The sequence below is a fragment of the Phyllostomus hastatus genome, unplaced genomic scaffold, assembly GCF_019186645.2.
Source record: "Phyllostomus hastatus isolate PE091 unplaced genomic scaffold, TTU_PhHast_1.1 phas_contig_80, whole genome shotgun sequence".
Classification (NCBI taxonomy): domain Eukaryota; kingdom Metazoa; phylum Chordata; class Mammalia; order Chiroptera; family Phyllostomidae; genus Phyllostomus; species Phyllostomus hastatus.
In genome coordinates this window covers 44,475,573-44,503,039 of record NW_025333960.1, presented here as the reverse complement: position 1 = coordinate 44,503,039, position 27,467 = coordinate 44,475,573, and the positions used below count along the sequence as shown (strand labels likewise).

Genomic DNA, 27,467 nt, shown 5'->3' with positions numbered 1-27,467 from the left:
TTGCATTCCAGGACTTGAGAGCTAGTGCTCGATTCTCATCGCTTATATGAAATCCAGCTCATGTAAAATCCTGCTGAAATTGCAAAGCAAAACAAATGTTACCAAAGGCGGAGCCAAGTCTTGCAATAAAACGTGCTCTCCCCATCTCTTTCCTCTGGAATGCCTCATGCTGCCATGCTAACGAACCACCTCCCTTGGTGTAATGTTTCTATCTTGACGGTTGTCTTCCTGATGTGGCTATTAAGGAATCAATATGTAGCATCTTCTTTTTACAACCTTCTGATTTTGGAATCAATGGAAAAACAGACTCAGGAGTCTGATGGCTAGTGAGAGAATGTGGCTTTAGATTAGAGGCCCAGAAGTGTCCTTAGTCCTTCACCCCTGAATGAGAGAGGCACCCACCCTGTCGCCATTAGAGCTAGACAGCAAAGGTCTGCTTCAGGAATAGTACCTGAATAAGTGCACCAGAGTGCAAATGTCCTGTGCTATTCCCCCAGCGAAAGAGAATCCAGCAAGGCACTGAGCTGAGCATGCTCAGTAATGTCAACCAAACTCTAATCCAACATGCCTGCAGGAATGAAGGGTGGGAAGAAAGGCAAATTACTCCAGCAGAAGGCCCTCCGCATGGAAACATTAGGCCAGGAAAGTGGATATCCCTCCCTGACCCCCACAGGAAAGAATTTATCTGCATATTGTCAAAGATGTGATAGGTTTGTATAAAACATATTTTTAGTGCTTGTCATATAGACCTGTAGAATATATTTTCCTTGATGCAAATTCTATTCATTTATTCCAAAAATATTTGATCAGTACCTGTTACACAGACTAGGACACAGTTCTAGGTGCTGGCAGGTAAAGAAACACAAAACTTGTGTTGTTTATACTGCAGCAGGGAAGACTGAAAGGAATAAATCACCAAGTCAAATACATGGCACTGACGACGGTGATACGTGCAACGCAGAAAAAGAAAGCAACAGAGGGGTTAGCAGAGAGGTCATAATATCAAACAGAGCGATTAGGGAAGCCTCCTGTGAGGCTGACGTGAGAACTAGGGCCCAATGGAGATAAGAGAGTGAGCCTGTGGCTCTCTGCAGGAAAACACCCTGAGCAGGGTACACAGCAAGTGCAAAGACCCTGTAGACAGATGCCTAATAGGCTGGAGGAAAAACAGGAGGCTGGAGTGGCTGAAATGGAGTGAGTGAGGCAAGTTCACACACGTTATCTGTCTTCAAGGTTAATTCACGGCCCTGGCATGTTTCTCCTGCCTTTTCTGTTCGTGCTTTAAAGTTCAGACTCTCTTCGCAGTTCTATCATAGGCTCTTGGGTCCCCACATGGGATGTTCCTCTGTCCCATTCACAAGCTACACAGGAGCCACCTTCACTTCTGTAGTTCTGAACCTGCCTTCCTTTCCTCAAGTCCCGAAGACTCCTAGAGGGCAGAGTGTTCCTCTGAGTCACCACGCACCCAACATACACCTTTCAGAAAGCAGTTTCTCAACATATGCTTGGAGAACGACACTCCTGGACTATTGCGTCAAATGCTTTTATGAAAGTCCTGCCTCCACATGTCTCTGGACTTCAATACTGAGTATGGGTTTCCTTTAAAACACAAGGCTGGCCATTGGCGTGTTTAGTTCAAGCTTGGCATTGCACAAACCCACCTTTTTGTGATTTAGTTGCTGGCATTTGTAGACTTATGTCTCACTTTGTACACCCCACCATCCCCCACTGGTTTCGCAACTATTTATTGAGGGTGCATTACAGTGTCTCAGTGGATTGAATAGACCCCTGCCCTCTGGAGCTTATGTTCTAAAGGATAAAACCTTTAAGGTGGGACTTTGTCTTAGTTGTCATTATTCTCACAGCCCATAGCACAGAGTTTTCTTTGCCTAAAATGCTCTATAAAAATGTGCAAATCTTGAGACAAATCACAAAGCAGAACCATGTAGAGCAAAAAAAAAAAAGTACTCGCCTCTTTTACTCTCTAAATGGCTCAAACAGACTAGTCAGAGGGAGAGGAGTATTTAACTCAGTGCCTTTCTCTAAAGCATGCTCAAGGTCCATTTATTTCCAAGGAGGCACCTCCACCTGTGTTAACTGAAAGCCTACATTGTGAAAACCTGGTGGCAAGGTGCTAGATGGTTCTAATTATCTCCTGGCATTGCAAAGCTTAAAACTATTGAGGGTGGTACTTAACATGGTTGATGAGTTTTAGGCTTATGTGGAAAATGATTTAACGTGGCTGTTTAATAAATTACCTTGCTAGTAAGCCATAGGCCAAATACCCTCAAAATATCAGTATATCAAAACCTTCTATAATGTTATCAGGAGAAGAAGATGGATTGGGGGAATTTTCCTAAAGTGCTTGTATTGATGTTATCTTTCTGTGGTCTAGGAAATGTTGCTAACAGCTCTGCTGGCTTTCCATTAAGGGTCCAGCGAGGTGGAGTGCGAGGCACACCCTTGCATTTGCGGAGCTGCAGTGAGGAAAAGAGATTTGTAGTTTTTATCGGCATTAGCAGGGCTAAGCACGTTTGTTCACAGGGGTTAGGAATTATCACTTGAATGTAGAGCTGGGCAGAAAAATACTATATGTCTAGTGAAAACATAACAAGTATACACAGAGTCCACACCTTCGAGCATGGCATTATGCATCTTGTATTGTAACCCATGTCGATAAAATTCTGGCCTGTTCTTTCCTTGACTTCATCCCTTCAATTTAATTAGCACATGGTAAATGCCCAGGATCAACATGATTGAAAGGACGATATCATTTCGTACCAGCAGCAACCTTTTCATCATCAGTTTGAAGCTGAGATCATGAGATAATTTACCTTAATTTTTAAAAACTAGAAATTGGAACTCATGAACAGTGGCATGTAAATTTCTTTGATAGGCCTACGATTAGGACTCAAAGCACCTAATTTCAAAATCTTCGTCTAATCTCTGGGGGGATAGCATCTGCTGGGTTTGTCCTGTTGATTCTTCAGGGACCAAGTTTGCTGAAGAAAAGCAGCTTGTGTCAGGGTTAACAGGAAAAATAGTGGCTTTTCAAATCCACTGGCCTTGTAACATGGGAGCAATCCGCACTGAACCTTATGTACAACAGTTTTCTTGTAATTTGTTGGGAAAAAGTTATCACAAAATTCTGTATCCAATTTAATTGAGCATTTGACCTACTGACCTTCAAGAACAATGCCTTTTTGTGTCAGATATTTTGTCAGACACTTTCAGACAGTCAAAAATATTTCTATTGGTTTGCAGGTTCTCCTGGAAGGTGGGAATAGATTCTAGTGTGCCTATGAATTTTTTAAAGAAAATACACTACTTGGAAAATGAATAAAATATGATTTTAAAATTCATCACCTTCCCTAACCACAGAGAGCTTTGGCATAAATAACACTGTCACCTCCATCCCTCGTACCTACAGTGCTGTAGATACTGTTTAACATCTGGTGCATGGTATCACCCACTGTTCTCATTCCCCCTTCCCTCCGAGGTAGGCAGACCAGACCCCATCCGCATTTGTAGGGAGGATAATATAATCATATCAATTTACTGAATTTTGATGTGTGAAAAATGAATTAGGTAGCACTTCCCTAGCAAGAGGAGTATATGCAAACAACATTATTGAGTGAACGCTATGAATTAATTTAACCTAATTGTTACAGTAGATAAATATTATCCAGTATTTCAATTTTCATCTATCCACCAGAAGCACAATCATCACTGAATAAATATGATTTTAATCAGGATCAAGGCTGCATTATTGGTTTATTTCTAGATATTTTTTTTTCTTAGGAAATATTTACCCTGCTTTAGTTATAGACATTATCTGTTGTTCGGGGTGAAGATTTTACAAAGTCACCTCAGATCTGTGCGTGTTCAAGTTTTTAGTAAGTGAAAAGCAAGAGAGGCTGGAACCTCAGAGCTTTTCCTCCAGGATCAGTCAACAACCCCTGTGCTGTTCACCTCCTTCAGTGACACGCCTTCTGTGATTTTCGCCCGCCCTCATCTTGTCTGCTTCTCCCATTCCCCTGGCCCCTGCTGGAACAGTCTCAGCACGGAGCAGGCCGTCCCTGAAGGGCAGCCATGGTCATGGCTGCCAACCCTCTCACAACCACACCCTGCTTCCCAAGGTGGTGAGGTGCGCTTCCTACAACTGACCTCATTGCATGTCCTTTGTAGAGGTTGGCTTTTCAGTGGTCAGTTCCTCGAGATGCTGGGATTTCCCTCATCAGCTTGCCCAGTAGGATCATGTCCTGCTGTGTCCGCTGCTTCTCCGCTCCCCTTCCTGAATCCCTGCATTTTTTTTTTTTTACCATGCTGGGATCGGGTGGGCAATATAGTGAAAGCGAAGAGTCTCCTTGTCCTGCTCTTAAAACCTGGACCAGCACCCGCTCCAAGCAGGCCCCTAGCACCCTTTCTTAACCCTTCGTTAACCTCCCCACAGAAGACTCAGTGAGGCCTGTCTTACCCACGTGGGAGGAAGGAAAAAGAGGAAGACAAGGAAAGGAAGGGAACTTGCCCCTGGCCTCACTGAAGGCTTCCCAGCGTATGACCCGGACACATATCGGAGCTATTTCTCCAAGAATTTTGGGGCGGGGTTAGAATCATGGCAGAAAAAGGGAAGGACCTGCTGGAAATAAATTGATGAGGTGGCAGAATGAAATGCTTCTCTTAGTAATTACAAGCAGAATTTTTGTACCCAGTGCTTTTTAGAAAACTATTGTTAAGACATAGCAAAAATGGGTCCAGAGCTTGTTCTGTGCAAGGACCTATACTCTGTGTGCACTAGTGACAGACACAGGAAGAATCACACAAGGAGCCTGCCCTTTGGGAGTTTAGGGTTCCCGGTGACATGACATCCCATACTTCGGAGCTCCAATGACATGAATGACATTGACAACACGAACATCAGTCATGACATTTCAAGCTTCTGAATGATGAGCCCTGTAAGACCTTATAGCTGAATAACCCAGGGGTCAAAGAAATTGCTTTCTCCTTAGGAGGAATAATTTCTTATGCTGTGCTTTGCAAATGGAGATGATGTCTTGGCCTCCTGGCGATAAGATATGCTCTTGGTGACTTTTTTTTCTGCTCATAGGCTTGTTTGCCTATCCTCCTTTAGGACAGACAGCAGGCCTTTCCAGAATGGCTGGCCAAGCTGCGGAGGTGCGGCCTGTGGTTATGAAATGCAATAATCTTAATGAGTCATTTATGGACAATAGTGAATAGTTAGTATCTGCCCATTCGATCAGTTATAACTATTTTAGTGGTCCCTCTTAGAAATAGGTAAAGAAATATATTCTGGGATTGATAATACATTATAATATATTTTAGATCATGTACAGCACTCTCAAAAAACAGCAGGAGCTAAAATAATAAATATCAATAATAATACCTAACTTAATGTAATAGTAATAACTAACTTAACAAGTCATAATTTATAAAGTCTGTGTGACTGTATTAGCTCTTTCCGACAACTCCATAAAGTTAATAAAATGATTCTCATTTTTGTAGATGGAGAAACTGTGGTTTCAAGAAAGTCAGGTTTGTCTAGAGCTGTGGTTCTCAATCAGGGTGACTTTGCCCTCCAGGGAACACTTTTTGGTCGGGGGGCAAGGGTGGAGGAAGGACACTGCTACTGGCATTTTATGGGTACAGACCAGGGAGGCTACTGATCACCCTACAGTACCCAGGCCAGCCTTTCACAGGAGAGAATTGTCCAGACCAAAATATCAGTGGTGCTAAGGTTAAGAAAACCTGTCTGGGATGACACAATTGGCAAGATCTGAATGGAGGTTTGCTATTCTTAATCCAGTCTTTTTTTCTGTTATGTAAAAGTGGAAGTTTTTTTCTATCTTGAATTGAATAGGGAAGTACAGTTGATTGCATTCTACATTATGTTCACATTTGTTTCCCTTATTCCTGAGCTCCTGGAAAGGGTGAGAAGTACACCTTTAATCGACGAGGAAATTTTGCTGTGGTGTGAAATTACTGCTGAGGACAGTGGAAAAGCTTGCACCGTAACTTCCACCTCCTCCTCCCTGGCTTACCTTTCCCACTTTATGGAACTCTGTGTCTGCAATTATATATATATATTTTTTTAAATAAAATTTCACTGTGTTTTTCCAGCTCCAACGCTGAGATAGACAACCTGTAGAACCGTGCAGCGGAGATGGAAGGCAGGAATAAATGATTGATTAACGTGTGTCTGAGTTCTCAATTATCGATGGTAATGGCCCATGGATATAATGCAGATTTGCCAAAGCCACTGATAATCCAAAAGGCATTTTTATTGAGATTTGGAATACAAAACATTTTTTAAAGGAGAGTCATCTATCTAATAATCACTTTAATTTCGAGGTAAGCTACTATAGCAGTTATTTTTAATTCCCTAGACACGCATCACTGCGAGGCGGGAAAGGCATCCAAGAATGTGCTACTCAGCAGGCATTGCCAACCAAGACTGAAAACTGGAACAGTAAGGGAATGGCTGGAAAAGCTGCGGTGGAGGCACAGCATGGCCAGGGGCAGGGGAGTCGAGGCCATGTACCCCGGAGCCAGGCAGCCTGGGTCCCGTCCGGCTTGGCGTACCTACTGGCTTTGTGATCGTGAGCGAGTTGTGTAATTTCTCTGCACCTCAGTTTACTCCACTATAAAATGGGAGTGTGCCTAGTACCTACCTCAGAGGGTAGTCCTGAGAACTAAATATATTTCAAAATGTGTCTGGCACGCAATAAGGTGATAATGCTATATATTTTCTACAGTATGCAGGTGTTAATGCAAATCAGATGAACTGACATACAGTGATGTGAAAACATGACACAGAATACTGTTAAGTGAACATAGAAAAGAAAAGGAAAGACACAGAGAGAGCAATAGTTATAGCACTGACCCATTTACATGTAAAAACCTGTGATGACTAGATAGTATGTGAGTTCAAGGTTGCACGGTGAAGAAGAACTTGAACTTTCTTTTTTCATATAGAGAAGACTATGACCCATTTCTTGACTCAGGAGTAGGTGGGCATGGGAGGCCACTTTGAAGGGGATTTTCGTTCACTTTTCTCAGTAATGGACTGTAAAACCCCCAGGCCTGTTTGGCACCACGAGAAGGGTATAGAAGAACCCTTTCAGTTCTATCCAAGATTACTTCTCCCAAGAGGCCTCGGTAGGCTCAGCGGGTCACCTGGAAAGAGGAATTCAGTGAAACCCCTGAGAGGACGGAGATCTTGCTGGTGGCTTCCTTTCTCAGGGTAACGTGGTTAGGACCTCTGTCTGCTGTGCTGGCATGGCCACGTCTGAGGTCTGTCAGCAGGAGCATGCGCCAGTGGTCCCAAAGAAGAGCGTTTCCTAAGGGAAGAGGAGCCTGCTTGGGTGGCGAAGCCTAGAATGTGGCCTAAGAGAACATGTGGATGGCCACCTCTGATCCAAGTGTAGCTAGGTCAAAAGTCCTCTTGGACCAGCTTCTTTGTCCCAAAGTCACACATGTGAGTGTGGAAAAGGGTGGGTAACATTGTAGCCCATGTATGAGGCAGGACAGTGGTTGCTTTAGGGATCCTACCGGCAGGGACATCACTGTGGCTGTGGATGACACTGTCAGATTGCACAGGACCAGCTATCATGGTGACACCAGGGAAGTGAAGAAATCCCAGCAGGAAAGAATTTGGCTTGGGAGTTCTCTCTCCTCCTGACATTTGGAGGCGAAATGAGTAAGTATGCAGAGCATGAGGACAATCTGGAAAAGTGGTACATACTGGACGTGTCAAAAGAGATGTAGGTATAAATGTGAATATTGGTTAGGTGTAGACATATTAATCAAAGACAGATGATTAGATCATTAGAAAGCTAGAGAGATCAAGATATTTTGATCCCAAGAAGTGGTTTGACTTTACCATGCATTTGAAACTCTAGCAGTTGCAGAATAAATGCAACTATTTCATACATTCGCTCACAAATCTGGACCTGTCTTTCTGTGTGTCCGTGTACATGCAACTGGAAGTATGGTTTTAGGACTAACAAAATCAGTATCATTTATCATCTGTCTGCTTGCAAAGTCAAGTGTCCAATGGCATGTCCTTAAATGTTTAACGTTTAGCTTTCCAGGGGTGAGATGTGAGGTGGGAGGAGAATTAGCATTTGCTGATTTCAATGGTATAAATGCTCCCTCCTGGCTGATTCCAAGCTATCCACGTGACATCACAGAATGTGGAGTTGGGAAGCACGTGCACAACCACCTCACCGGAGACAGAGCAAGCTAACTCCAACACAGCATTGCATGGGTCCCTGTCCCTCCCCCAACTTGCTGAATCAGAACCTCTGGGATTGGAGCTGAGGAGTACAAGTTTTTTTTTGTTTGTTTGTTTGTTTTGTTTTTAAGATTTTATTTATTTTCAGAGAGAGAAGGGAGGGAGAAAGAGAGAGAGAGAGAAACATCAATGTGAGGTTGCTGGGGGCCATGGCCTGCAACCCAGGCATGTACCCTGACTGGGAATCGAACCTGTGACACTTTGGTTCACAGCCCGCACTCAATCCACTGAGCTATGCCAGACAGGGACAGGAGTACAAGTTTTAACAAGCCCCCCGGATTATTGTGATGCTCACGGAAGTTTGCAAAGTGCTAATAAGTCATCATGGAGGTCAGCAGGTGCCTACTTTTCTTGCAAAGGTGAATGTATAGGCAATGAGAGCACTCAGATGAGCACCTTTGCTGAAGCCCTAAATGACCCCATGCAAAGGGAGTACTGATAGTGTACTGCGATCTGGAAATTCACCGGTGGACTCTACAGGTTTCAAGGTAGAAAGACGAAGATTCCAAACAATACGTATGAAGAGAAAGCAGTCACAGAAGCAGCTGAAACACAGAAGAAATGAGAGTGGGAATTGTTAGTAGTACAATCTTAGAATACCTAAGGAGAACTGCACAGAAGTGCCTTGTGAGTTACCTGAGAAGTAAATATAAAACTCAATCTTGATCAAACTTTATTGGAAGAACTAGACAACCTACATGCAATCTGTCAATGGTTAAAACAGTATACAACAAAATTTGTCACTAAATAAAAATAGGTTAAAGAATTCAGTAAGTAAAATTTTGATTTTCAAAATATGCAGGGAGAATCAAACTTGAGGGAAACAATGGCTATATTGTTTTACTTATTGTGAGTATATAAATGTGTGGACTCGGGCCATAAGGGGCAAGTGGCCTGTTGCAAATCAAACGGAATATTCATCAGCACTATTTCCCAACGATGAAACCAAGCTAAAATGGAACCTGAGGAGAAACTGAGTCGATAAGGTATAAAAGCTGTACTCTTTAATGTCAGTGGGAATCTTGAGAATATAGACATGTCCTTCATTCACTTATTTAACAAATAGTTACAGACTACCTAATATGTGTCAGGCACTGCATTAGGCATGGGTACATAGGGTGAATGAGATTCATGTAGTCCCTGCATTCAGTAGTCTACCTTCTGATGATGAGACAGGCAATAAAAAGCAAATATATTAACAAAAATAGCTCCATTGGGAAAGGTGGAACAGAGGATATACAGCTGACAATGAGGCGGAGAATATGAAGACGGGTGCTTCCTTTAGACAGAATGGCTAAGGTCTCCAGGAAGAGATGAGGTCTAAGCTGAGACCAGGATGACAAGGAGCCAGCCATGTGAACAGCCAGGAAAGAATCACGGGGCTGCTCAATGCAAAGGCCCTGAGGGATGTGGAACTTTCTGTGTATTGAAGCTGTGGACTGCTCTCACGCACACGTGGACTGGATGCCTCTCCTCGTGTGTTTGCAGCTGCTTTTCCGACTCAGCATTGCAGTTGTGTGAGGCGTGAGTGTGGGTCCTGGATGGCCTTGCCCTTTTGATCTATCAACCTAAAAACATCTTCCCAGCTTGTATCTTGTTCACTCTGACTTTGCCTTTCAGCCAAGACTGCCCTTGACATTTACATCATTCTCATCCCTTTGCCTACGTTTTTGCTTCAGGTCTTGAGAGATTAGCTGCTGATACAAGGTGGACACTCAAAAATTATTTGCTGAACTTTTGAATGAATTTCATTAGATCATCCAAGATCTGACTTTTTTGTTGGTGGTTTTGCCTGCCTATTTATTTTAACATGCTCAGGACCAGGGAGAGCAGATTGAATGAAGATTGAAGAAGAGTGGTACGGCATTCTGGACTGGCACTCAGTCAACGGAGGGTTACTTCTGGCTCTGTAAGTCCTTAGTGACGTGACCTTGGACAACTCATCCCACTTGAGCCTTGGCAGTTTCAACTGGAATGAGAGGTTTGGTTCAAGTAGCCTTCAGAGTCTGCTCTTTCCCATGACTCATTGGGTTTCAATATTCGCCACTCCTTTCACACTCCTATGAAAGAAATGTTACCTTCAGGCATCAGCTCAGTTTATGTACTAAGGATGCCTTATATTTGGTAGGAATTTGTCATTTTTGGAGTCCTTTTATTTCCACCAGCTCATTTGATTTTAACCAGTCCCATAAAATATTGGAGACACATTAATTATTTTCTATCTCACAAAATGTTAACCTTTCCCAGTGCCATAATGCAGTGAAAAAGGGAATGATACTTTTATATACTCTCCTGACTATATGTAGCTCATTTAATTGCATAGGATCTCAACCATGTGGGAGTGGAACAAATTTTTAACCCTTAGATCAGCAGTCACTACTTCATTGTGTTTTTTTTTTTCTTAATATTAAGGACTGTTTTGAAATGATGAAATGTAAAACATTTTTTGCCATGTTGTTGTTGTGAAGCACTTCAGTTGTAAGGGTCAGAGAAGTACTCAGGTTAGCTCAGTCTGAGAAGGTGTGCAGCAGGCATCAGCTACTTACTGACAGGAGGCAAGGAGGTCCTGATAATAATCGAAAAAGTGTCCCTAAACATTCCTTCCTAGGACTAAATTGTCTGCTCTCCTGGGAACTTCCAAGACCACTCTGTTTTATCGGAGGAGCAGTGTCCTCTGCTAACTCACGAGACTCGTGATTGTTGTTTCCCCATAACCATAGCTCGCATGGGGACTGGCTTCCTGACACCAGCTCTGGCCAGCTGGCTCCAACCTGTCAGGCCCGTCACTCGCCAAAGACAACTGTGAGTGTCTTCCTGGTTTCGTTCCTGTGGTTCAATCAGCTGGGGTGGGTGGGGCTGGGACTCGGGTGGCACCCACATCAACTTCTACCTCTGTATCAGGATTCGTGGACATGTTCCTAAGGGAGGGAGTCTGTAGATGAAGCAAGCCCCTCAAACCATATCTGCTACATTTCCATTTTTATCTAAGTTCCACAGGATTCTAGGGCGACTCCAATCTTCATAAGTATACCTAGCCTTGTGATAGTTCAGGGGAAAAAAATCCAAATTTGCTCCTTTAAAATAGGAGGGGTGGTTTCATGGTCTTCTGACTGTAGGGTGCAGTTGGAAAACCAAAGCAGGAGCCATCAATTGGGTGCATTTAGGTCCCAGACCTGATCTGATCATTGATTTCTGGACAGGTCATTTATTTCCCTCTTGAAATTCAGGGGAAGGTGGATGGGATTTTAAAACCTAGAAAGTAGAAGGAATTTGTATAGGATTATCAAATCTAGCCTTTGCATTTTACTGTAAAAGGCACTGGCACCAAGCCCTAGGCCACAGAGCTGATTAAAGAGGTAGAACCAGTGGACTATTTCTCCTCAACAAACATTTGCGATCTTTTTATTAGATCATCTCAGTAGAGCCTGTAGAGGCTTACTCTGAGAATCACAGATAATGCTTGTGATTGACAGACAATGCAGCGTGAAATAGTGTCTCAACGTAAAAATACTGTTTTAAGATGAGAGTATGGAGTGGAAACAGAAGGCAGAAATCTTCCCGACGTGTGGACAGGAAACAAACTATAAATGCCCTAATTCTTGTTCTCTAAAAACTTACATATAAAACAAAAGATCTTGAAAATTAATCTGAACTCTATTGCTGCCACAAAACTGCATCAGAAGATGGAGATGAGGACATTCTTGTTGCAAGATGGTATAGGGATGTGGGTGAATGTTGACTTTGATCACAGAGGGCCTGGATTCAAAGATGGGCTCCATTCACGAAGTTGTGTAATTTAGGTACATTTTTTACCACCTAATAAAATGTGTTGGGTCAAGCTACTCAACATTATGTCAACAAAAGGTCCCTAATCTGGAGTGCAGAAAGAGAAGAAACTTTATTCAAATGAACAGTTTGCAAATTGGGAAAGGCAGCCTCTAGAGGAAACCAAAAGTCCACTCCATGAAGACAAATAGAAGTCCATATAGTATAAAGTCCCCACCTCAGTCCCCCATTGGTCTATTTTTTAAGCAAAATGAGGAATCCAAAATTGCAAAGTTTGATTGCTCTAAATAGCACTGTCCTGATTGGTCAGAATAGCACATTCTGATTGGTTGTTATGCAGCTGCTCCGATTGGTCAGGAAAGATGCAAATAAAGGCATGAATGTATGGTTCTGATTGGATAGGGCAGGTGTCCAGGATACCAGGAACTCCTTTGCAAGGGCTCAGCCTGGAGGAGCACAGAGGAGGAAGGAAGGTAGCAAGTCAGGCTGTGGCTTTCACTGAGATGCAGAGTGTGAGAGGCCTCTGTTGGCAGCCGCTGCTAGAGCTGTGGGGCCAAATTAACTGTAAGGAGTCCTTCTTGCCAGGTATAGTCTTTCTCAGGGTTCATAGTACTTGCTTCGTATTTCTATATGTAAATTACAGTAGCAACACATACTCTATCGAGTCATTCTGAGGATTAGAACAGGCAATATTTGTGAAATTCTTACAACGGTGTTTGGAGCATTTTTAAACCCGCTGCATAAGTGTTACCAAGCGTTATTATTACTCACTTTTCACTGCTGGGAGGACTAAAATCTATGCTTCTGGAAGAGAGAAACTGCCATCTCAAATCCCATGGGTTAGATTAGAGCTATCAGTTGTTTTAACAAGGACTTATAGATGGAAAGGGAAGATTTTAATGGTGGCTCCATCTTTAGTTGTATTCTTTCAATTCTTATGACATTCTTAAATGGGCATTGTTATTTGCATTTCACAGGATAGCAAACAGGTGAAAGACAGCACTTGCTTGGTGAGAACTAATAGTTGCCTCAGTAGTGAGTGGTTCATGGTACAAATTCAATTTGAGTCCACAAAACAGTAAATGAAGGACTTTTCCACGTGGTGACTTTCCAGACCTGCCAAGTTCTCACTTTCCCAGCGGCCTAGGAAAAAGACGGTGTGAGATAGATGGTGGAGCAGGGGAGGAGGCACATCCTCTTCAAGCCCAAGAGCTACAGCTTAGCCCAGGGGACTGTGTCCAGGGCGCTCAAGCCTCCCTAAGAGGTCAGATTTCACACAGCGAGAAAACCTGGGCGCCGGCTTTCCGTGGATGCGGCAGGTTCAGCAGATGCTGAGCCTCCTCCCTCAGGGCGAGCCCACGGAGCGGACTCCCTGGTGGCAGTCTGTGCGTAATTCCTTAACTTAGAGACCACACTCTTGAGTAAACTGGACGGTCAAGCTGCGGACACAAGAAGTGCGCAGGAGCACGGGGCCTGCTAACGGCCCCAGCACCGGGAGGCTTTGCATTTCAGCCCCACGCGCGCACGCGAGACATCCGCGACATCCGCCCCGAGTCCCGGAGGAGGCGTGGCCCACCGGAGCAGCCATCTTGGGCGCCTCTCTGGGCGCCGTGTTTACCACTCTATGGTCCTCCCCCCACCTCCGCTCCCGCCCCGCCCCTCCCTAGTCATTGTCTGGTGGAGCAGCCGCGGCTGCAGCGCCTTCTCTTTATAAGCCCGCAGTGCCCGGATGTGAATGGATTACAATGTATCTTTCAGGGAAACCTATTATTATCAATGTGACTCCACGGGGGAGTCAATGGTGATGATGATGGTGAGGAGGAGGATGATGAGACACCTCTAAACTTGGAACAAGTTTAAGACTTTATAAGAGGAGAAGAAAAAAACCCACCAACAAGATTTGAGGAAAAATTTATAACTATCCTGTATTGATTTTTTTTTATAAACAATAAGAAAAAGTTGTTGGATTTTTTTTTTTAATGATTTCTTTTTTGGGGGAGGGAATTTTGTTGCAATTTTATGGTGGAAAATGCAAAAACCAGAGCCAGGTGCATAATCTTGTATTCTGTGGATATCCCTGGAGCAGAACTGAGTACCAGTTAAAATACTTTTTTGGGGGATACACATGTGAGATACTTAAGTACTTGCAGAAGATTTTTGTTTCTCTTTTTAAAGTCACTTTCCTTGGAATATTGTGAGCATATTTGTGGCCATTTAAGGTAACGTTACAATTTGCTGTCAGAGTAAACTGTTTGTAATTGAATTTAACTTTTTAAAATGTCGATCCCAATGTTTTGTTACAACAAAAGGAACAACCTATTAAATAACTCTCAATGGGAAAAAGTGTGTGCATGTTGTATACGTACTCGCACATATAGCAGTAACAGGGTTTGTAGACTGTGTGTTTTAACACACGTTAAACTCGCGTGTGTTGCGTGTACTGGATGAAGCACGCTTGTTATTATGAAACGATGGGATTATGAAGCTTAGTTTTTATCCTAAAAAGTGAAGTAAAAAAGTATGTTTTAAGAGCATGCAGGGCCTGTTGTACTGGTGAATGTTGAATTAAACTTACAGTGCTGGCGAACGGGACTTAGCGTGCCTAGTAACTCAAGTGTAAAAAACCAAAACATCCACCCTCAAAAATTGCCTGTTTTTTTTTTTTTTGGCGAAGTTTGCAGCTATACTATTCTGTGACTTAAAAGGGAGGGGAAAGAAAATATGCAGTTAAGGTTGCGCCCCCCCCACCCCCAAAACACAGAACTACCGAAATGAAAATCTCCCCAGCAAAATGTGGCTTGATTTATGTCTGGAAAAGAAAAATATTGTTCCTCTTGGCAAAGTCTTTTTGCATCACGTGTATTTGCAGCCAGCAGAAACTTGCTCTGCCGTGTGTGGATGTGCGAGCGAGAGGGACCAAGGAGTCAGAGAAAGAAAGAAGTGAGGGATGTAAACTCGAATAAATTTCAAAGTGCCTCCGATGGTCGAACCGGGCAAAGGCTCAACTGCCCGGGCTTCAGATTGTAACTGACGGTCTGAGGGAAAGTGAGGTGCTCGGTGAATTTTCGTTCGTGTGTTTTCGTGTGTGTGTGTGTGTGTGTGTGTGTGTGTGTGTGAGGCGGGGGAGGTGTTGAGATTTTTTTTTCCAGGGTGGGGGGGTGCATCGCAGCGAGCCGACCCGAAGGAGCCGCGTCTCCACGCCGGAGCCCCCCCACCCATTTCTTTGCTGAACTTGCAATTCCGTGCGCCTCGGCGTGTTCCCCCTCCCCCCTTCCCTCGTCCCCTCCCCTCCCCGGAGAAGAGAGTTGGTGTTAAGAGTCAGGGATCTTGGCTGTGTGTCTGCGGATCTGTAGTGGCGGCGGCGGCGGCAGCGGCGGGGAAGGAGCAGGAGCGGGTGCAGGCGGCGGCGGCGGGTGCAGGCGGCGGCGGCGGCGGCGGTGGAGGCGGCGGTGGTTAGACATGAACGCCGCCTCGGCGCCGGCGGTGCACGGAGAGCCCCTTCTCGCGCGCGGGCGGTAGGTACCGGAGCCGGCGGGGCTCGGCGGGGCTGATGCGCCGAGTGGCGGCGGCGCGGGGCTCGGGCTCCGCGGCCCCGCACGCGGTTCGGAGCCTTCCGCGCCTCCGGCTCCGGCTCCCGGCGCTCCCAGAAGAGACACCCCTTCCCCTCCCGCGCCTCTTCCCTCCCCCTCGTTTCGTCCCCCCCCCAACCCCCTCCCCAGCCACGCCACTTGGAGGGACCGGTGACTTTGCCAAGGGCCTGACTTTAATTTTTACAATCCTTTCTTTCACAAATTAGGGTGCTGGACAATTACGGGACCGACCCTCCACTCTTCTCCCCCCACCCCTCCCTCCGACCCTGTCACCCCTCCCCCTTTGGACGTGTTTTCACTCCAGAGACGCTCATCTTTAATTTCTTTATAGCTACTTTGAAATGCGGAGGGGAGTGGTGTGTGTGAGTGTGTGCCTGTGTGTGCGTGTGTGAGAGGGGGTGGGATGGAGGGTGGGGGTAAAGTTGAGACCGGATCATTCTCAGTAGTTTCTCTTTTCTCTGTGATCCATTCATTTCTCGCTCTACCTCCTGTTGCATAAAACGATGCGCTGAAGAGCGGCTTTTTTTTTTTTTCTTTCCTGGATTTGGTTTTAGAGTGGATGTTACCAGTTTTGATCCTCTCTTTGGAAATATAGTATCGATATCGCTTTTTTTTTTTTTGCTATTGCTGCCTATTCCATCTTTAAAAAAACAAAACAAAACAAAACAACTCTCCCATCCCTCCCTCCTTGCCACCTTAATCTCACCCGCCCCCACATCCCCACCCTCAACCCCCCCTCCCCACTCCCCCAGTCTCCAAAAATCCGATTGTGTTTTCTCCAAGGATTGGGACTGGATTTTCTGATTGCGGTTATTTCCATGTTTCTAGGTTTGTGTGATTTTGCTAAAATGCATCACCAACAGCGAATGGCTGCCTTAGGGACGGACAAAGAGCTGAGTGATTTACTGGATTTCAGTGCGGTAAGAAAGAGCGGTGGAAACTAACAACAGCTGTGAAAACAAAACAAAACAAAACCAAGCCCCCCAAACACTTAGCTAGAAACCCATAGTAATCTAAAGGAGAGAAATAATTTTTAATTGGCTGGATCCTTGGTAAAATGAAGGTGTTTTTGATAAGTTATAACTACAATTTCTGGGTGTGATGGATGATTCAGGGTTTTTTTTTTTCTTCAGAGTCTAATAACTTGCCTTGAATTCTGTACCCACAAACCCCCCAAAACAATTGACTCTCACCCCAGTGGAAAGGAAAAACAGACATCCGTGAAATGACAGACCGCCCCTAAAACTTGGCCTTATCTGAACACTGAGAGTACTGATACTTTGCGCACTACTCCTTTTATTGATTTATTTTCTGGAAATGGAAAAGAAAATAGGAGAGACCCACTTGTCTCTTAAACTTTTAAACTGATGATGCTTTGGATTAGTGGGACGCCTAGTTACCTCGTTACCTCATTTCCTGGGATTCTGAGTACTCGTGTGGATGGACTGAGCATACAGTCCTCAGAACTCGACTGTGTCTGTAAATGTTATGAGATTAGTACAAAGAAGAACTTACACACTTGTGGAGTTTTACAGCCGTACTTGGTCCTTCTCCATCCCTTTGCTTCCCTTTCCCAAACCCAGTCTCAGACATGTCAGGGGGATTAATTGATTTTTAATGTCAGATGAGTTTGGTGTAAGATGCATTTGCAAAGCAAAATGAAAAGGATCCACAAAACACATACATAAATTCCAAACCGCCTTCTAAGTGGGGCTTTTCATGTCACTGCTGCTGCTGCTGCTGCTGCTCTGCTAGACCTTTTGGAGAAATGGCTTTCGGAAGTTTTGTCAGGAAACGTAGCTGTAGGCAGCTTTGTAAGCCCCCTTTCTGCTTGCTGCACTTTCTCCATTCGTTCCTTTGCTTTTTGCAGGCTCTGACCCAGGGAAGGTGCGCATTATCCACTAGATACGTGGAAGAAGAGGGAAACCAATTAGGGTCGATTGAAATAAATGCTGGAGAGAGAGGGAGTGAAAGAGAGTGAGAGTGAGAGAGTGAGAGAGTGAGAGAGAGAGAGAGAGAGAGAGAGACTTGCTTCAAATTGCTCTCATGTTAGAGACGAAATGAGAATTTAGTGCAGGTGGCACTTTTATTTTTATTTGGGTTCACATGTAACAGGCAAATCCTATACGGGATGGAAATGGACATTGCCACGTTTATGGCCAAGGTTTTTAGTATAAAACAAACAACTTTTTCTTCTCCTTTGTAAAACTAGTGCTTTCTAGAGAGGCTGCTGCCCTCCAAACTGAATCTTGATGACATGGGGACTGTGTTTGTTTAAGTGTGGTAGTGCTGGCAATCTGATGAACCTGAGGAAGAGACAGAGCAGTGGGAACGGGGGAGGAGAGGGCTGATTGCTAATTTCGTGCCTGTTTTAGTTCTAAGTTGGATGGTGATGTATTTTATTAAAATGAGCCCGTAGCATGCACTCTGAGTTCTGTGGTGAGAGCATGGAAGATCTTTGACGAACTCTGAAGGCGCAGATGTCTTCTTTTCAACAGTAATATTTCTTTGTTTCTTTTAGATGTTTTCACCTCCTGTGAGCAGTGGGAAAAATGGACCAACTTCTTTGGCGAGTGGACATTTTACTGGCTCAAGTATGTAAATTCTTTTCTTAGTGTGTAGTTAAATGTTCTTAGCTGTTTATTCACTCATTGTATATTTTTGGCTCTGTTGAAGTGTTCTGAAAAAGTCATTGAAATGTTAGCCTGTAACGATATGGTTATTTCATTATCCATCAGTGGTATAACTTACACAAAAAAGGCAACTTTTGCAAAATTAAAATTAGGCCTTTTTAAAAAAAAATCAAGGAAACTGTCTTAGAATTCCATCACTTAATTTAAAAGCAATTTTCTAATACAGTTGTAACCACACATGTGAAGATAAGGCCAATGTTAAAATGAGGGAAATAAATGAATGTTTCCTATTTGAAAATAGAGGGAGAAATCTAACTTTCATATAAAGGGAAAATCACTTGTAAATAATAATCAATTTTATTAGGTACTGTGTATAATTAACCCTTTTAAAGAAATGAGTCCTTCATTTTGCAGATGAATGCTGCCTAGTAAACCATAGATGAAATAGAGAGCCTCTTGCTAATCTGAGCCAAATATGAATTCATTTATTTTTATAAGATCTTTCCTGATGCTTTAGCTGTTTCTTTCCCCTATGTGTTTATGTGTGCAGTGAATTTTTTGCTATATTTAAAGTTGCAAATTGGTAAGAACTTCCCATTTTCTAGATAAAAGGTCTTTGGGTGATGCTTTAGAAAGACGCTAGCGCTATTCACAAAGGAAGCTGGGTGGAAACTGGGTGCGTTGATGATCTAGCATCTGAGGAAGAGCTTTAACAGGGGACTCTCTGAAGGTCTTTTATTAAAAGTGAAAACTGAAAACACATTTGTTTAAAATGTATTTGTTATTTTGTCCCCTGAATTTCCTATCAGAAGGGGGCATGCATTGTTGCCTGCTATTCTTTAGGTTCAAGGCTTAAATCCATTTATGCTGGTTAAACAGCTGCAGTATTTTAGTTCTAGCAGTGGTACATAACAGTACATTAGACAGAGTGCTCTTCTGAAGTCAGCCTGGTAAATGCTGGCATTTTTTAGCTGTGAGATGCTAGTGGAATTGTCTGTTAACTATTGAATACAATTTCCTGTCTCTTAACTATCACAGCAATGAGAAATCTCTTCCCCTTTGTGATTTGTGTACTTAGTATGTTTATGTAAAATGAATGGCTTCTAAAAGTTGCTTATTTCCAAATAAGTTACTTCTTCTGGCTGGCCCCCATAAGTCTAAGGGAATTTTAGTCTCTATAGCTTGACTTACAAAATATGAGATATGCCTCCTATAGTTATATTTTGTCTTTTGTTTTTTTTTAGTTCAGTTTTACTAAAGTACTATTGACCATATGTCTGTTTTATTGCCCTGGACCCTGTTATATTTTCCATTTAGGAACTTTTTTTATGTATTATTATTTTATCTTGGAAATTTCTGTATTTTATTTTTTGTACAACTTTGAAGTAAAGATGAATACAAGTATCTCTTTTAGGCAAATTAATTTTTCATGTTAGACAGTATCCAAACAGTAACTAACTTTATCCCTGACAATAATTTTCTTCATGATTTTACTTAAGAAAATGTGTATGTAGTTTAAATCCAGAAGTAGATTATCTCAGAAATGTAGAGAGATAAACTGCTTTCAAAGTCAGTGCAAAATACTCTTTTGCACTTTGTAAAAACTGACACATTTGGAGTAATTCAAATATAGCAGTTTAGGTATAGCTTATAAAGTGAGGTGATTTAGAAGCATGAAATTGTGTTATGTCTAAAGAGACAACTATGTGTCTGGTCCCTTTCATGTGTTCACATTTAGATAGAGTCCTTGCTAGGATGTTCAAGTGTTCACAGGGAGTCTAGGCTGGATAAGTACGAATATGTATTGACATTGTGCATTTTGGTAAGTGATCACGTATGGAAGCTTACACAGTTCTTAAGACAACTCTGTGTGTGTGTTTATATGTGTACACACATCACATATACGTATATGTGAACCTAGACAGAGACTTCTTTCTTAGTGAGATGTTATGGTATATCTAATGAAGGTGCTGTGGTTATCTTTAAGGTGTTGAACTTCAGGTTACAGTGTACCATAGTTGCAGTTTTTAGGCCCAAATGTTGACTTGTGAAGGTTAAAAAGTGCCAGTGGCTGTTTTGTCTGGGGTGCTGGGATGCAAATGTGAGGTATTCATCCAGTGCGGTAGATGGTGGCTCTAATATACAGGGTACAGACTGGAGTGTTGGTTTTCCTCATCTATTCAAGACATGATTGAACACAGGACTATTAGTGACATAAATGCCTTATATTTCCACTCAATAAGATTAAAGATAAATAATTTATCCGCAATGATAAAGTCTTTTTAAAGCATACCAAATAAAAAATCAGGAAACTGGCCTTTTAACTGGAAGGATGAACTCAAGGTCACTTTGGACAGAGAAATAATTTTCTAAATTTACTTCAGGTTCATATCCATTGTCCTGAGTGGACTCAAATGTCACTTTCATGGGTAGCTTCGAAACTTGGGTCCAGGAAAAAAGATCCAGGCTATAAGTAAACCGTTCATATTTGAAAAACCAGCTGTGTTTTTTCAGTGAGGCATGGCAATGTTTCATGCTTAAAGTTCCCAATAGCTTTTGATTCCATTATTAGGATGCTCCGTCGTGATGTGCAATGTGAGAATGAAAATCAAGTGTGGCCATATTCCCTTTAATCTTTCATTTCACAAACATGGGTTTTCCTGCCACCTTAAGAAATGAGGAGGCTGCTAGGGAGAATGGAATGTAACCTGAGCTACAGCCTGACATTCCCAGGGAGCATTTTTCACATGAAAGGCTTTTGTCAACCCAGGAAAGGACCAGCAGTTTCTGTTTGATGTTTGCAGGTGTTCAGCAGAGAGCACTAAAACAATTCAGCCATGATAGTTCAGAGCCACGATGACCTTAACGGGGGATTGGTGGGCTCTGGAATTATTTTTATGAAATAGTTGTAACCCATATGGTAACTTATACAAAGGGATTTAATATCCGTTATATCACTGATCTTAAAACAAACTAAAAGTATCCACATGCCAGGATAATTGGGAAATTATTCTCATTAAAATGTAGGATGGCAAAGTTACCAAAAGAAAAAAAAATGCACCTAGAGTCTGTAATTTATTTGTTAACAGGGGCTTAATTTTCTAATATAACAAAAATACTGCTTATTTACTTACCTTTGAGTCCTTTATAAGCAAAAGATAAACATGCCAGCTTTAGCATCTTTTTAAAATTTAAAATAGTTTTTAAGTTGGGGCACGAAAATGATCTATACTCAGGAACAACTCTGGTCACATCTGCTACATGTATTTACAGCTAGTGTGTGATGGATACAACATCTTCCTCCCTTAGCTGAAAGGTTGAACCTTTCCCCCTATGACTGTTAAGTTTTACTTAGGCGTTCAGCATTTGTTAAAGGCTGCCAAATGAATGGGTGTTTGAACAATTTAGAGCAGTAGCAAAATGCACCACATCCCTGTCATGGGCATTTTCGAAAAGAGAAAAAGCACTTCTTGATCTTCATACGAGTTAGTTAATCTTTATCCATAGGACACCAAAATGACACATGAGTTAGTAAATCCAGTGAGGGAAAAAGATGGGTCCAATGGGTAGTACTGTATCAGGAAATTCAGGTGGTCAGCATCCAGAATTGATTTCCATGAGTACCAGTTCAAATTTATGGTTATGGCATGAAAAAAAAACTGGTCTCTCCTTAAAGGTATTTTTTGAGTAGAGTTATTTAATTGTCTGTGTGTATGTGTATATGTTTTAAAACAGCCTGACTATTACAGTATAGTTCATAATGGTTGTATGGCTTTTGTAAAGAGCACAGTAATTTACTAGGTTAAAAATAAAGTAAAGTGGAATTAAACCCACTTTGTTAGAATCATGGAATTTTGGGGTTAGAAACCCTGTAGAAATATACAGCCCAGTGCCTCCATTATATAGCCAAAGAAAACTAAGGCTCAAGTTCAGGAGTTTCTATACCTTTATTTGGTGTTCTAAAAAATAACAAATTTTGATTTGCTAATTCTCTGTGGCTCTGCAAATGCTTTATTGGAATAACAACGGTTTCACTACTGTGTTTTTCTGTAATTTATACTACACAATAGAGTATCAAAATTTATGTGTTGATATTTACGCAAACACATGCTTCTGCCTGTGCATGTGATCTTTGAGTACTTCTCAAGGTTTGGAGCTAAATTTTGAATATTGATCATTCTCTTTTGTCTGATCTCCCCCCTGACTGTCTGCAAGATGTTAGATTGAATAACAGGGTGTGGATGGATATGGCAAAATCAAAGTGCTTCTTAATATGCCAAGAGGTATGCCACAAACATTAGACGTGTTGTATTTTTTTAAATTCTCACAAGAACCCAATGAGATGCCAAGGTTGCCATCTTCATTCCATAGGTAAGGAGACTGAGATTCAGAGATGATAAATAACTTGCTCTCAAGATGGTCTGTACTGAGTTAAGTCTTAAAACTCATGTTTGTCTAGCTCAGTACCCTGTTCACACACGCGTGCGCACACACACACACACACACATTCTCAAACACACACAGTCAGCCTAGATCAGTGCCCTGTTCTCTCACACACACACACACACACACACACACACACACACTCTCAAACACACACAGTCAGCCTAGCTCAGTACCCTGTTCACACATGCACACTCTCACAGACACACAGTCAGCCTAGCTCAATACCCTGTTCACACACACACTCTCACAAGTGCACACAGTCAGACATAAGTTATTTTTTTCAAGATTATAGAGGGATAAGAATATATTATTGAGGCTTGGCCTGCAATACCAGTCCTGATCTTAGAGTAGATAAGCATTTTAAAAACCATATTTAAGATAACGATAGAAACCATGCCCGTTATTTTCCCTGCCTCAGTATCCAAATAAGCTAGCCTTCTAATTTATGCTGGATTTCCGTGTGTCTTAGAATGTCTCACTGTTGTTATTATTGTTGTTATTGTTATTACAAGGAAAATATAGTCAATATTTTCAAAGTTGTGCTTTTATTCAATTGACAGTCTCCATAGGGGCCAGTGAAATATCTTGTTTTCAGTTATTTGTATGTATCCAGTCAAACCAAAAGTTGCGGTAACAAAGCCAGCTCTGTTACTATCTAAAAAAAAAAAGATTTGGTGTCTTTAAATGTAAAAGAAGTTTTGCAGTTCATTGTTAGGTCTTTGAAACTTTATATCTGAGAACAATAATCCTAAATTCTGTCAGCATCACTAAAATAAGCAGTATTGAACTTTTGATATCTCTATTACCAGACATGTACTTAAAATGTTACATTTTCTAAATTCAGAAGGAAGAAGCAGTACTCTATTTGACATGACTTAAGTAAATAAAGTGCATTAAACAAACGTGGGGATCCAAGCTCTGTTGAGACTGAAATGCTTAACATTTTTGACAGCATCAGCAAATTATCTTTACCCTACTATTGTAATGAGGAAATCACTTAAATAACAGATGAACAGCTAAGTCACATAAACATATATAATAGAACTATGTAATGAAAGTTTATGCTGTTAATTGCTCGAATCTGTCTTAAATGCTTAGAATCATGAAGCAGTAAAGACTGTCATATAAACAGTTTTGTTTTCAGCTTAAAATTATTCCTTTTTGCTTTCATCTGCTATGATAAACAAAGTAATTTGGTAAGCTTTACGGATCAAACATGTACTCCTAATGGTAAATTATATTTTATATCGGAAGTTTGCAGCCTCGTCCAAGACACAGAGTGGAGTCCTGGGGGCCCCAGGTCTGTGCTTCTCCGTGTTTAGTGCTATGATGCTATTTAGATCAGTTCCCATAAGCCAAGATAACAGATCTTCAGTTGCCTAATAAGGAACATGGTGTGTTTTGAAACGTTCTTCAGTTTATAAGTCTTGAACCAAAATGTACTTGGCCAAATCTTTAGAATTTATATCTATATATTCACTAAAACAGAACTTGCACAGACAGAGCATCAAAATGAAGCTAGGTAGAAACAGAAAAGAATCTTCTGTTTCCTTATTTTTTTGTATTTTATGAGCTATTTTGTATGACCAGGTAGGTGTTCTTCCAAGTTAGCTATATATAGTGCTAAGTATTAGAGAAAGTACATGTAGGTTTATTTTTTAAAGGTTACTTTTGTTATGGTTTCTCATTACTCTGAATAAAATTTTTAACACTGACCACCAAGTTTATAAGCTTACACATGGGTTGTGCATTTTCTAAATCTGAGAGCCCACTTAGGCTCAGCAATGAAGTATGCTCATGAGTTTCAGGTGGATACTTTTAAACCATATGTCTCTTAATGTTTATGAAACAGACATAAGAGAAGTAGCATTTAATCTGTAGAGAAGATTGGTAACACTTTGTTAGAAGTAATATATATGTATATATATAATTGTATATATAAATTATGTCAAACTCACAAGAATAGCAAAAGTGTTGAAAAAGGTTGTCGTGTTTACTTTCATTTCAAAAATAAATAAGGCCCAGTTAATCAGCATATCAAATACCCAGGTGTGTTTAAAATCAGTTTATATGGATAAATTTCAGGGTTGTATGAAAGTATTGTATTTAAAGGTGCAGCTACAGAATTGTTCAAATGGATGCTTTTGTACTTTTGTGTGACAATTAACATTTAATGAATGACTTTCTAGACTGCCATTGGTGGTAATTACTATATGTAGTTTATTAACTGCAGTTCATTGTTGGATGTGCCTGTATTGATTTGTTTTGCAAACAAGCCTTCACACATTCAGCAGTATTTGTACATCACTTGTTTTTTAAGAACCTGTTTCATTTGCTGATGCTGATAATGCTTCTAAAAATTTTAGCTTACAAATCCTCAGGTACTAGAATACCTCTTTGATCAGAGTGATTTTAACAGAATTAAAAATTCTTCAACTTTTTAGCCATGAAAATTTTGCACTCGGACATTCAGGGAATCCCCCAAACACGACACAGTGCTGTTTTTCGGGTAAAACGATTTACAGAAATTTAGATTTGCAGGAGACTTCAGAGGAGCTCTGTCGTTGTTGAGGTAAAGGGACAGAGTTTGGGAGGGCTAAACGTCTTCTGTCCGAATCATACAGTTGGGTGTTGGGCCATAACGGAGCACGAGTGCAGATGTCCTGACCCACTGGTTAGGGACCCCCTGCTGCTTTTAATTAAGGTTTGGACTTCATCCGTTGGTACCAACTGTATGTTTCTTAAAAAGAGGAAAACTTGTATAATCTACCATTTCTGAAAAAAAAAAATAAAAATACAAACCCAGACTGTGAGAGATGGACACCGTAACCCGGCGCTCTTGTCATCGCGTGCTCTAATTTGGCCAGGGCGGTTGACGAATAACTGTTAAAATGTATTGTGTTATTAAAAATAACACAGTAAGACCCATGATTAAATATCAGGGCTGTAATTTAATCTCGGGGGTTCTGGTGCTGTTCATAAACCATTTGGCTTTTTTTCTGTAACAGATGACGTCAAAATACAGCTTGATTGAATTATGACCCTGGGTTACAGGAGCACCTGCTTGTGCCTCTTTACTGCATGGCATGTCAGCGTTTCCATTACAGACTTCTCCTCTGCTCTGACATTTTTAACTCCTACTAGTTAAAGTAGACCAATGGTCGGCATATAAACTTTTAGCCTCCTGGGAAAAGGCTATTTTTTCCAATAAAACAGAGAAGGTGGTGACAAAGGCCCATTACAGAATACCTTTTAGAATGTTCTTCCTTGCTTTAATCTTCCATTAATTTAAACATTCCCTGTTGGGGTACTTAGCTGAATTGAAAGGCATCTAAATGGAAGGTTTTTCATCTCAAATTTCTCAAGTCAAGTCTTAAATATAAGATACTTAGACACTGCTAACCTAGGAAAAGGCCTAGTTTTTATGAAGGAGAATATTGAAATGATAGTTATGGACACTTCAGGTTTCATCTTGTGTGAAATGCTGTAATTGCTTTTATATCCACTTAAGATGATCAAAAATTGATAATGAAAGGTTTAGAAAGGTGTATTTATTTATATTACTACCTAGAGGTTTCTGGCATAGCCTCACTTTTGCCCCTCATATGTGAATATGTAGGCAGTGGACAGAGAATGTTTTTACTTACCTCGCTAGTTACCTATCATAATTCTCATTGGGGGTGCATTTAATGGGTATTTTAGTTCAGGCTGTGTTCTAGTCCCTGTGTTAGCGATTATACCACACAGGGGGCCTTGTGGGAGATTGGGCCTGCCCATAGAGGGCATACAGTCTGACAGGCAAGAATAGAAAACCACATTTATCATTAATCCTCAGTGTCCAGAAGGCAAGTGTCCTTCATGCTGTGGGATTTTAGATGAGTAAGAACTTATTTCTTGCTGAGGGAAATTAAGAGTGAAAGCCTCGTGGACAAATAAATAGACCTTGACCCCTGGAAAGGAGGGGTCAGATTTTGACCTGGGGGGTGTGAAGACTGAGTTTTGGACATCGGGGGCCTGTGCAGCAGGTGCAGGCGACGAGGCTCCCAGCTCTGCGGGGGGTCTGGGCGCAGCAGTGGCTTCCAGGCACACTTCCCTGTCTTGGGGGCCTTTTCTGTTTTCAGTCTTGATTTGGGGATTTCTTTGGGGGCATCAGCGATTAGAATCCAGTTCCTTTCAAAAGTGCATGTTTTCAATGATAACTGCAGGGTGGGTATTGGGGTTTTTATGTCCCCAGTTTCAGACTCTTCCTGCAACATCTTTCAGCAGTGGAAATGGTTTTTGATCCGAAACAATAACTACTTTGGAGAACATGATTTAACTGCATTGGGGAAATCTTGATCCTTTTGCAGTGTTCAATGCTAAAGAGGTGTTTGATACTGACAGAGTGAAAGAACCTCAAAGCTTGCATTTTAAAACTGAAAGAGGTTTGAAGTTCTTCAGTATACTACTTTGAGAATGGTTTTGTAGTATAGTTTAAAATATATTCAGATTGCAAAAATACTCATCATTATAATTTTTATTATCATTGCCATCCCCATGACCAATGCCATATCTTTCGGTTCAAAAGTCAGCAAGGAAATGTGAGAGTTATTATTGCTATGTAATGATACACTTAGACAAGCACTTAGAAAACATTTCCAAAGATACTATGATCCTAGCCAAAACTTAATAACGTTTGTAAAAATATTATGGACTGGT

General features: G+C 41.6%; 1 protein-coding gene across 14 annotated transcripts in view; it reads left to right on the top strand.

The window, feature by feature from the left end:
- Positions 1–13,811: 13,811 nt before the first annotated feature.
- TCF4 (transcription factor 4) overlaps positions 13,812–27,467 on the top strand; it is a 336,776-nt gene continuing 323,120 nt past the window's right edge. For 5 of the 14 annotated variants that reach the window (XM_045850375.1, XM_045850361.1, XM_045850357.1 and 2 more), the window contains exons 1-3: positions 15,402–15,615; positions 16,519–16,610; positions 18,212–18,284. In XM_045850375.1, the coding sequence (XP_045706331.1) occupies positions 16,539–16,610; positions 18,212–18,284 (145 nt within the window). In that variant the 5' untranslated portion in view covers positions 15,402–15,615; positions 16,519–16,538. Of the gene's footprint in view, positions 14,320–15,042; positions 15,151–15,401; positions 15,616–16,518; positions 16,611–17,758; positions 17,768–18,211; positions 18,285–27,467 lie in introns of those variants that run through there. The other 9 variants (XM_045850360.1, XM_045850354.1, XM_045850367.1 and 6 more) reach the window with 7 other exon arrangements.